Source organism: Urocitellus parryii, chromosome 1 (genome assembly GCF_045843805.1).
Source record: "Urocitellus parryii isolate mUroPar1 chromosome 1, mUroPar1.hap1, whole genome shotgun sequence".
In the NCBI taxonomy this organism is placed as follows: Eukaryota; Metazoa; Chordata; class Mammalia; order Rodentia; family Sciuridae; genus Urocitellus; species Urocitellus parryii.
In genome coordinates, this window is record NC_135531.1 from 62,076,939 (window position 1) to 62,089,498 (window position 12,560).

Sequence of the window (12,560 nt, forward strand, 5' to 3'; positions counted from 1 at the left end):
TGGGCTCCTATGCTAAAAGGGGCATATTTTCTTGACACGGCCACAAACTTTAGTCACAGAATTTCAGTATTAAAGTACCAAAGACTAATAATAATATTTGAGTTTTTGTTATGGAATTCTGTTCCTCATTCTAAACAAAAGAAATAACAGGAAAAAGAGGAGGAGAGGCACCAATTTGAAAGTTCTTATGAAAGATGAAATACTGATTGTTATTCTCTTTATAAAACAAAATACCGCTGGTGTACAAAGACAGTCTTTTATAAAAGGAGACGAACTATGCCAAAGAGGACTAAAGGATCTTCAAAACTAGTATCATAATATAAATATACATTATATCCTGGAAATGGTGGTGTGTAATTCAAAGTGACTTCTAGTGTAAATCTTAGTAGGTTTCCTGTTATTTTGATTAAGATATCAGATTATCTAAACCTAGGCCATTTTTCCTACTAAGTTGTTATTTCACAGTAATAAGAATTGACCCTACAAAATCACTTTATAGCAAACCTGGAATAACAGAGTATCTATGTGCATAAAACATTGGTATGACTTTGGAGAGAGAACGAGTTAGAGAGGCAAGAAAGATGATTTGAATATTACTTTCTGCACTGTTACTGATGCATTTGAGAACAGAACTCGCCATATTATTTTTATATTTAATTGTATCCCGCGTAGTGTAATTTTAAGCCAATATGTTTCAGAGACCAATAGATTGAAGCTGCTTTCTGCATGGCATCAACGGACAGTGACAGTTCTCTTCAACTTGGTTCCATCAGTTATAATTATTCTCCATAAGTTATCAATTATTAATTTCAAGAATGTAGTCAGCAAAATGAAAAAGAAATCAATTTGTCTCTGTTGAACTGGACAGGTGAAATGAACATAAGAAAATAGGTTATTTAAGTACTGTCCCTATAAGGTAGTTAATGCATAGAAGAACACATGAAAATGGAAGAAGCCAGCCAACCAACCAATCTAAGGATACTGCTGAGAGCAAATTAAATTGCATAGCATTGCTATCAATTTCTGAGAAGATAAACCTTTTTCAGGGGAGGAATAAAACAGCAGGAAGGTGAGGAGAGGGTAGATGTAATGGAAGAGAAAAAGATGGTTCTACTTGGGTCAAAATATTATGTACCCAATAATGGAAAAGAACAGAAGCACAAAAACAACAAACAGGCATAATAAGAAATTAGGAGACAGAGTATATATGTAGAAAGATACATAACAAGAACAATTTTGTCATATTCTAGTAGTTGGCCAAAAGTTGCACACACAAAAAAGGAAATGCTTTGAAGAGTAAGAATATGTAGAACTGAGAGAAAATCAACAACTTTAGTTGCAAGGAGAAGACAGGTGCAACTAGTTTTCATAACTTTTACATTTTTTCTTCACTAATCTCTAAACAGAAATAATGTGTCACAACATGAAACTGATGATGCTAAGTACCAAGAATAAGAAAAGAGATTTGTAAACATCCTCTCCTCATGTTACATGATTTAATGTAGTAAGAGCACAGACAGTGGAATCAGACAGACCTGGGTTAAGATACCTGTCCTATCACTTGTGAGCTATGTGAACTTGGGCAATTTACTGAGGTTCTCTGAGCCTTGGTTTCCTCATATGTGAAATGGTACTAACAAGTATGAGGCTTAAACAAGATAATGCTTGTCAAACATCATGGTATACTGCCAGGGTTTGACAAAGTTAATATTAGCTATCATTGATTCTGACCATGTTCCAATAGCTAGGATAAATTTCAGTAGTTAAGAGAAACATATTTCTCAGAGTAATCAAATCCCATGGCTACACTCATTATTAAAATTATATCTAAAATATTAAAGATTCTCTTCAATTGTATATGGAAAAGTTAACAGCAAGGAGGTTAACTAACTTTCACAGAATTTAGTGGCAAAGAACTCTGGTTATCTGAATTGTAGTTTTTCTACTGGAAAAACATCCAGAATATAATTCTTAATTGCTTTTTTTCTAATTAATTCTACTTTAAAAAGTATTGATTATATTCCATATAACCAATTTCTAAATACAATCAAAAGGCCTCTCTCCTTATTTCTCTTGTGCAAAGAAGAAATATAATATTTGGAAAGAATATTCATTGCTTTAACCTCATGGCCAGTATTTTAAAAAGCTGTAGAAAAACAGCATTTGCTCTTTTATACAAAAGTAACATATTATTTATTTTTATTGTGACCTTGTCAAAGGACAATTCTGGTACACAATGCTCCTGTTTATGTTTAGGCTTCACTTAAAACAGGTTCATCATAAAATCCAGAAGAACACTTTGTATGTTATTTCTGGAAAAGAACAGCAAAAATTATTTAGGAAAACATTGACAGGAAGCTTACAAATCTCTAACAAAATAGAAAAAGATCAATCCAATGAAACTAAATACCCTAAGAATTGGATCTATATAGCTATAAATGCAATCGCACAAATGTGGGTGGCACTGATGCTGAGAATTCAACTCTTTCCTTGAAGAAGGGAACAGTACTCATATAATGGCACAGGATTACTACAATATTTAGTTCCTATGAAGATGAGAGATAGCTAACACATTACTTTTAGAAATATTTTTCCATTTTCAACCCCCCAAAAAGCTTTTATATAAAACAATAGTTATCCTAGAATTTCCCGTTGTTTGAACAAAATTAATTTCAGAAAGGTCAACTTACCAACTCTATTACTTCTACATTTCTAACTGATGGGTCAGGTGCCACCTCTGGCCAATTAGATAATTCCAGGTACCCAGAAGCTTTAATATTGAGAGTATGAGATAAGGTGCCAAGCTGGAAATGATCCCTATCTATTAAAAATAGAGGAAAATATAAAATAAACAATATGAGCTGTATATAACAGAGAAGAATCATAATCAGAGCTCAGGGTAATTGGCATATTACCTCAAATGTCAAGGAATAAATATAAACTAGGAAGCTCTTCATAGGTCAAAAAACTGATTTCAGTCCATAGATTACAATAATCTCCCCCATAATGGTCAATAAAAAAGCTAATCAGTCAGTGTGTTTAGAGGTGTTGCTCTGAAATGTAGCTTCTCTAAAAATTACTTTACTGTGAATATTAAGAATGACAGCACAGTTAAACAATCCATATACATGTCTTGGCACAAACACTTCCAGAATTTTAATGGTTTTTCTATGAAACTGAATTGCTTTTTATAGCTTTAAGACAATTAAATAAACAATATGAAAACCAAGGAATATAATCACCTGACAGCAACTGGAATGGCTACTTGTTAAACTGATAATAATTTAACTAGTTTTTTTTTAAAAAGCTGGGAAAAATAAGTTCCCTTCTTGAAAAACAATTTTAAATACAAAGGAATATTTGCATGATATAATTTCTCCTAGAAACATTGATATTAGTATACAAAGATTATTCAATTAGTAACAACTTACTATTGACTTGTAGTCCTTATAAAATAAACTACAAATTTAAAATAGAAATGGAGAAACATCTATAAAAACACAGCTTTATCTATTGTTCAGTTAAACCGTTCAGTAAGAATAAAAATCAGAAGATCTGAAATTATTTAAGTAAATAAAGTCTATATATATAAACTTTAACTAATATAAAACTTGCTCTAGAAAACAGATGAATGAATAGAAAGCACATTGTTCTTATATATCTATATATATCAATCATTCATATTTTCTAAGAGATAAATTCTAAGCACATTAGAAATGGGACAGGATATCATAATTTCTTAGATAATGTATAGTTTGCAGTATATAGTCTGATAATAATACCTTTAAAAGGAGACTCAAGCAGTGGTGCAGGTTTTTGTGCTAGGAATATTTTTTTGGCATATTTACTTAAAGCTCCACTCTTCTCATTCGGAACAATAAGCTGCCTAATAAATCTTGTACGGTCTCTGATGTCGTAGTTTTGATCATACTTGCCGAGATTTAATATGTACTGGGTAAGCAATTTTGTCTGTTGGAAAAAAACAGAACAAGATGAGAATACAGTTATTTATGATTATTGATAACTCTGGATAAACATATTTAAAGACGTAATAAAAATGAATGGTTATGTCAAACAAATGTTGTTCCGTAGGGAATATGCATTTCTAACACAGCAAATGGAATTTTGAAGCCAAAGCACATGTCCTCTTCTGTGTTGGGGAGGTGAATGCTGAGTACTGAGAAGCAGCCATGTGCTAGATTATTAAACTGCTGAAGTGGAAAGAAAGGCATCATTAAAAAAATAATCATATATGGCAAACCCGCTGAAGGGTCTACGTGAGAATAATGAATGTGGAAATACAACTAAAAACATGGCACTCAAAACTTAATCGGAAAAATATGCAGGACATCAAAACATCAGAGAGTATTAGGGGGCTGGCAAACTGCTTCTCCTGAGGTGTGTTTTATGAAGAGATACTGTCCCTGGCATAAGCAGTGTCTGCACTCTGACTGCACTCAGTTACTTTACCCTGAATTATGACCCATTAAAGCAGACACATGAATCACTGAACTGGATTACTGCAAATTATTTGCAGTGCATTTAGCTGTTACTTTTTCATAAAAGCAAGCTGCTGATGCCCTCTAAAAACTAGGATAAAAGACTTCTTCCATTTTTTCCCCGTGCTGCTTATAGCCTCTAGTAATATTGGTCATTTATTTATTTATGTAAGGGAACAACTTATTATAGTAGCTTTTACACCATAATAAGACTTCCTAAGTCAATTTTTGAATGTACTACATTAACATATATTGAGATAATTTTAATAATAATTAAACCAAAGTTGAAATGTTAATAAAATAGGTTTGCATTTTAAACTATAGTTTTTTTTCTAATTGAAAAAGCAAAGCTTTAAATTAGAAGGCTACCCATGTACAATTTTAACTATAAGCTAAATACGATTCATAAAACATGGGAAAAATAAACTGAGAATAATAAATCACTTATATCAGGGCATTTTATACACATTAGAAAGAGATAAAAATAAAATCAATCAAGGTAGAAAGAACTAAAGACAATTCTAGAACAATAAGTCAAAGTACAGGAATAGTGTAGTAAACTCCTTTACAATAATAATTGGTTAAGATAATTGATTTGGGTAGAAAGCAACCTTCTTTCAGTAGCAGGGTATTAAAAAAGCATTAACCTAGTTTTATTAAAGTAGAATTACTTACAAATACAAGTGAAAATGTTAATAGAGATTTTCTGAATTTGGTTACCAACAATTGCTATCCATGAATTACTATACCATGTTGGTTCAACTACAGATTAAAAAAAAATCTAGGATCCATTTTTAAAAGGAAATTAGCAAAATATTCACCAGATGAAGAATACAGCTCAACACTAGTTTAGAAAAAAGTGTGCTACACTGAAGTGTGCAAATATCTTGGTGATAAAATCTGGCAAACTCAGGTAAGCATTAGTTTTCTCAAATGTAGAGTAAGAATTTACAGCTAGTTAACTCTAAAGTTCATTTGAGCATTGAGATTTAGAATTGGAATAAAATAAATCAGAGATAGAAATTAAGTCTGTTAACTATAATGAACTAGTACAGTGATAAGTTTTGCTTATATTTCCTATCCTCAAAATTTTTAGAAAATTAAACTTTTTCAATATATTAACAGACACTGTTGGGAGTGAGATAAGGCAATTAAAGTAATTAAAATTAATATAACTTTACACTATATACTTATGACAGTAAAATTTACTATATTGATAAGCTTACAAAGCAGTTATGGTAAATGTATGCTCAAAATTTAAATTTCCTCATATGTAAAAGAATATCTGTGTACAATGATTCATTAAAACCACATGTAGAGTAATTTTTATCACAAATTGATATACAGTAATTAATTTCTTCATTGAATCTATTTCTAGTATCAATATATTGGTATTTCTCTGAAGAATGTATTTTCATATAGTTATTATATCTTTAAAAAATAAAATTACTAAAAACCTTTTCAAAATTGAATTTTATTATTAGTAATTATAAAACTGTTGGTATTTTCAATGTACTCTTCTTTGTACGCAATATTTTTAATAAAGAAAATATATTCCTTAGAAGTATTTTTGAACAACGTGGGAAGTTTACAGAAAATTCTGTTGAATGAAAGATATTCTCAGCCAAGTGCAGTGGTGCATGCCTATAATCCCAGAGGCTCTGGAGGCTGAGACAGGAGGATTGTGAGTTCAAAGCCAGGCTAAGCAATGGTGAGGGGCTAAAAAAATACAAAAAATGGGGCTTGGGATGCAGTTCAGTGGCCAAGTGCCCTCAATCCCTGGTACAAAAAAAAAAGAAAGAAAGAAAGATATTCTCAAGTCTCATGTTGAAATCTGTATTTCAAACTCAAAATATTTTTACTTTCCCCCCTTTAGATGATAAGTTTTTACAATAATTTTTATGGGATGAAACTGTTTCAAATAATACTTTATCTTTTAAAATATTTCACCAAATTCAGATACTATAAAATCAATCTCTATTTCATTCTAATACAAAAAATAAACTTACCTAAAAATAGCTCTATCAAGGTATATAAAGGTAAACATTTTGAGGGACATTAAGAAAAAAAAACAATATTCAATTACTTTAATGTCATTGTTTTTTGATAAAATTTTAAAAACAAACTTTGGCAATGTGGAAAATCAGTTTCATGTGCTCTTTGAACAATCACCACACTTCCATTAGTCATGAGTATAGACTTAAATTAAGCACTCTGGGAATGGTGTATAGAATTTAGTAGGCATTCATACATTTTAGAAAAAGAAACAACAGATAACCAGGTATTAGGAAAAGGGGAAAACTGAATTCTTATGAAAATTCATTTATTCCTTTTGTTGCAGAACCAATTAAAAAATATAAATTATATCAGGTCAAAGAAAGACATGCTAGGAGAGCATTTTCCAATAATTTAAGGGTTTTAGGATAGCAAAAAAGTAATGTAAAAATGTCTGTTTTTCAAGTTGTAATACAGAAAATTTGGAGAGGACAGAAATGTTTGAAAATGAAAATAATCATTATCAATTTATTACCAGAACACACTGTCAATATTTTACTATATTTTCTTCTAGTGTTTTGTATTGCCACCTATATATACATTATTTAATGATTTGGGCATCATTTTAACAGAGATTCATACCTTAATTGTCTATAGTATCTTTGAACACATGAAACTGTGTTCAAAGATAATCCTATTAACTGTAGGATATACCATACATTGTAACTAATTAAAATAAATAAATAAATAAGTCTATTATAGACATTGATGTTTCTTCCAGTGCTTCACTTAATCATAAAAATATTAATCTGTTACTAAATATTTGCCTCATAGCCCCCCTTATCCTCCTATTCAACCCTTTCTCCCTACATCCCCCTAATGAGAACACTTCCTAATAAACTTCCTGCATCCAAAAACAAAAAAAACTATCAAAAATCTTCACAATAGTTGATATAGTGCAAATGGCAGAATGTCTCAATTAAATCTTGTGCTCTCATGGTTTAATATGTTAAGTTCTTCCCTTGTATTTACACAGATAAACTTCAAAGTCTTCCTGGTACGCAAGCTTTGTTGCCAACAATTGTTATGTGCTACAATTTTCAAAAGCTAAAGGTTTTGTATTTTATTCAGTAACACTTTCAGGATTTCCACACAATTTTGAACTAAACTCTAACCAATATACATAAGATTCACTTATCAAATTAAAAGCCAATGTTCTTCACAAAATTTTTCACTTCAAAATATTTAATATTTCTAAAATCTTGCTGAGAACATGCAGCAGAGAATGTGTAACATCAACTTCATTATAAGAACTTGGTAGTTCAGTTAAACTGTATATCCTAGCATCAGTTAATCTGATCACTACTGTTTATTTCAATTGGTTGAACAAGCAGTGTCTGCCTGCACCAGCACTAATTCTCAAAACAATTCTGTTCCACACTTTTCTTAATTTAATAAGAACACTGATTTTACCATGACAACATCCTTTCAGCAAAACAAATGATTTTATCTTCAATATTGTTTTTTAAAAATTTATAATAGAATTTACAGCATTTTGACAGGATAAACTTCTGAAAGCTTTACTCTGATTCCATTTGTAGCACTAAAAGAACGAACATGCAAATGCTCGTTAGAATTAATTGACTCTCTATTTCAAAAACAGTGGTTGCACCTTTTTTCTACTTTTTTCTACTTCAACACACAACTATTCCTTCCTTCCATTTTCACACATGCAAATTAAAACTTGAAGTAAAAAATGAAAAATTAATTTTTTAAAATTGTTCTAAATGAGATCATGTTTCATGGGCAGTTTATATACATGGTCTATATCTTTACACATTGTACATTGTTATCTTGAGGCATAATCTTCTTAAAATAACTCCAATAAATTCTTAAACAGACATCAATTCCTTCTTAGTAAATCTGCATGCAGTCAGTGACACTACAACTCTTTGAGTAGACAGTAACATTCTGTATATGTTAAGTACTGAAATGGAAACTCAGCACTTCATTCTTCATTAAATGAACACTTCAATCTTTAAAAATCTATTGCTGATGAGTTTATAACAAGACAAAAAGAGCTGACAAATAACAAGTTTTAGATTTACTCTATACAATTATAAAAAATATATTGCAAATATTATAATGTATAATAATAATAAATGACAAAACTACTATAGCAAAAATGCTTTGATCATTACCTCCTGCACATATTTCCCTTGTAACCAACCACCCATGCTTTCCTGACTCCATCCACTGGCATCCTGGAGTGTCATGAATCTCAAAGGTCTTGGCACAGTATGCTGGTACATCAAGTTGCTAGCAGAAGAACACGGGTAAATATTCATTTCCACCACCAAGAAAGTAAAAGACTGACAAAGCTTTCTCCACTAGCCTTGTCAGAGTGCTTTCATTTTTATTTGCATGCTACTCTAAAAGGGAGAAGTTAGTTATGATATGTACATAGAAAGAGTTGGAAAAACAAAGTGTTTCAGATTAAAATGAAATTTCTATTCACAGCACTTGTGTCTTATATACCTATACATGACAACCATGGCAGAAGCTGAAAGCTCAATGTGGAGTCTACAAATATAACTGGTCTTATTTGGATGCAACTATTATTAAGGTGGAAACTTAATAAAATTCATTATTTAAAATAACTTCTCAAGACATGGGTATCATATTTTACCTAAGCGCTCTAATAATTAATAAGCTGGTAAATATTTATTCATACAACAGTGTTCTTCATAATGCAGTAATGCATCACATAATAATGAGGATACATTCTGAGAAATGCATCACATGACTTAATAGTTGTATGATCAGAGAGTATTCATACACGATATGACTATATTGTCACTAGGCAAAATATCTTATGGGACTACTGTCATATATATGTTCTGCCACTGACCAAATGTCATTATGCATTGCACGATTGTAGTTTATAAGTCAGCACAAAAATAACAACAACAACAAAAAGGTAATTTAAAACAGTTCTAAAATCAGCTTTCAGAATCCCTTTAAGGAATACTAGAAAAAACACAGAATTCAGCTTTCAACATAGTGAAGATTAAAACTGGTTCCATTTGTTGTTATTTTTAAACACTAAACCACATTCCCAGCTCTTTTTAAAATTTTTTTTTGGGACAGGATCTGGCTAAGTTACTCAGAGCCTCACTAAATTGCTCAGGCTTGCTTAGCCTACCAAGCCACTGGGATTATGGTTATGTGCCAACATTAGTGTGATTTATAACATTATTTCCAAAACATATTCAGTGAAAAAGTTTGCTAAAGTATATGAAATATTTATACAAAATTTCAAAAGTGAAAAACAATAATATATTGTTTATTAATACATATTCAAATAATAAAAATATAAAACATGCATGATTAATTGAAACACCAGTAATATGGTAAAGATTGTCAATGGAGAAGAAAGGAAGATGTGAACAAGGGCTTAAAGTTTTAGTTCTACCTCCTTTTTAAAAGAGTGACAAATATGGCCAATGCTGACATCAATTTAATCTTAGTGGAGAATATACATACATATTTATCCTATCATGTACTTTTCCATAGGATTACAACATTTAATAGTAAAAAACAAAAGCATGAGCTCAGTAAAACATTATGTTACTTATCATTACATTTAAAAGATAGCAAACAAAGTTTTTAAAAAGCATCCTTTATTCATCAACTTAACAGCTATTAATTAGTTTAATCAAATCCTAGCTTTCTGCCTCACACTTGAATAGACTATTTCAATTAAGTCATACTTCACATTTTGTCTTAAGAGCTCTAGATATCAGCAATTGCAACTAGTTTGAAAGCCCTTTAACATTTTCCCCTAAATAACAGTGAAGTTATTCCACCGTGAGCATATTCGAACAGTATTTTCTATTCCTGATATTTACTTCTAACTTGGTTTTTTTTTCCCCTCTATGAACTATCAAAGAGGAGTTTCAGCATTCTTTTCTCAGTAGGATAAGCTCAGATAAGTGTACTTCCAAAAAGGCGGGGGGAGGGGGATTTTCAGTAACTACACTAGTTTTTTATTGTAAATAATGATTTTCCCGGAGAAAAATCTAGCCCTTGGCTAATAGTGTAAACCAGAGTTCAAAAACAGCAGGGTAACTAACATGAACTAGGCACTATTCTGTGTCAGGAAATCTAAGCATTTTACATGGGCTGTCTCATTTGATCCTCATAACAACTTTGTGAGGTAGGTACAGTCAGTTCTGCTCTAATGCTTGTTTTGAAAATGTGCATTTGTTCCAACTGAGTTGATGTATTACAGAGCAATTTGATCATAATGTGAATTTTGTGTGTGATTTCTTCTGCAAGAAACACTAGGAAAAGGCAGAAAAATGCACCCAGTTGAACTGGGCTGCCAAGGAATACATGAAACATACACAGCTCACATAACAACCCAGGTGTTTACATCTACATGTGTTATGGGCCATACCACATTTGGTGGTGTGACTTTCCATTCAATTTCAGATTAACTTCCTTCTGCCACTTACCTACAAGTACAACCTACCAACACCCACTTCCACTTGCAATCTCAGGTCTTTTTCAAGAAAACAAACTGTATTCACAATAATTTTTATATGTTTCTTAGCTAATAATATGTGTAAAATTGTGCTCTTTAGCATGTACTTTTTAAGAAAATATCACCAGTGAAGTTTTTGAGTGTTGTGATTCTAGCTACATTTTTTTCCCCAATAACCCCTGTTTTTTATTGTGTGATTGTGTACAGTAAGATGATTGTTAGGAGCATATGTTACAATATGACAAAATTAACTATACTGTTCAAATTACCACTTCACAGATGAGGAAACTAAGTCATAGGTTATATAATTTGTCCAAAGTATGTGGCACAGCAGGATCTGAAGCTAGACTATCTAACTTAAGGCCTGCACTCTTCATTGCTACTTGCCTCCCATAATTGAAACCAAACAGTTCTATGGTAAGTCATGATACACAGTTCATTAAAAACTGCTTTCCAAATGCAATATCCATCTGATAGGGCCCACAGTTAGAAAAGTTCAGCATACAGAAGTTTACCGTAAAAAGCTTAAACACTATGTAACACATTAAATAAAAACAAAAAAACTACTGAAGCATCTTTATAACCCTATACCAAAAGATAAAATATTAAGTATTGGAGAATATATACTACTCAAAATAGACAAGGTGTAGAATTTGATTCTTTTATAGTATCTATTTCTCTCATGAGATATCTTATCATTTCATTCACTGAGAGCATTTTTCTTTATTTCAATGGTCACATATTTTCATAGTTGCTTCAAAATGTTAGTAGATAAATTCCAATGTCTAAATCACAATGAGTTTGGTTTCTATTATTTTTTTCCTTAAAAATTGATCATACTTTCCTGGTCATATCTTCTTTTTTTGTGGTTAAACAGCATAAAATTTACCACTTAAATTACTTTTAAGTATACAGGTCAGTAGCAATAAGAACATTTATATTATTGTGAAACTACTACCAACATCCATCTCTAGAACTTTTCCACCATCCTAAACTGAAACACCATCCATTAAATAATAACTTCCCATTCTGGTGGCTCCTATGTTCAGTAATTTTGGACTGTTTCTTGGATACAATGTTATATTGTAGAAACCCTGAAAATTATCATACTCTTTGGATTAGTGTTGGGTTTTTGTTTGTTTTAGCAGGGATTAGCCTGGCCCTGTTCAAGGCGCAAACTCTGATTCGAATTTTTTTAAAAATATATTTTTAGTTGTAAATGAACACAATACCTTTACTTTATTCATTTTTATATGGTTCAGGAATTGAATCCAGTGCCTCACGCATGCTCAGCACGCGCTCTACCACTGAGCCACAACTCCAGGCCCTCAGTTTCCAATTTCTGTTCCATTCTTTTAGCCTTAATTGTGCTACTCTGAATCTGCCCTGTATAGGTGTGGTTTAGGAGTCGGTCAGAAATCTGGGCAAGGTTAATCACAGATCTTGAGGCTCCTCCACTCTTGATTATCTTCTTTCTAGAAGTTTTCCTTAACTTTCCAGTGTATGTTTTCTTGAAA

General features: G+C 31.4%; 1 protein-coding gene across 3 annotated transcripts in view; it reads right to left on the minus strand.

Moving 5' to 3' along the window:
- Nucleotides 1–12,560, minus strand: part of Ap3b1 (adaptor related protein complex 3 subunit beta 1) — a 248,121-nt gene that overhangs the window by 98,511 nt on the left and 137,050 nt on the right. For all 3 annotated transcript variants that reach the window (XM_026393221.2, XM_026393223.2, XM_026393222.2), the window contains exons 16-17: nucleotides 3,783–3,969; nucleotides 2,691–2,821 (exon numbers count right to left, since the gene is read on the minus strand). In XM_026393221.2, coding sequence (XP_026249006.2) covers nucleotides 2,691–2,821; nucleotides 3,783–3,969 — 318 coding nt within the window. The remainder of the gene's footprint in view (nucleotides 1–2,690; nucleotides 2,822–3,782; nucleotides 3,970–12,560) is intronic.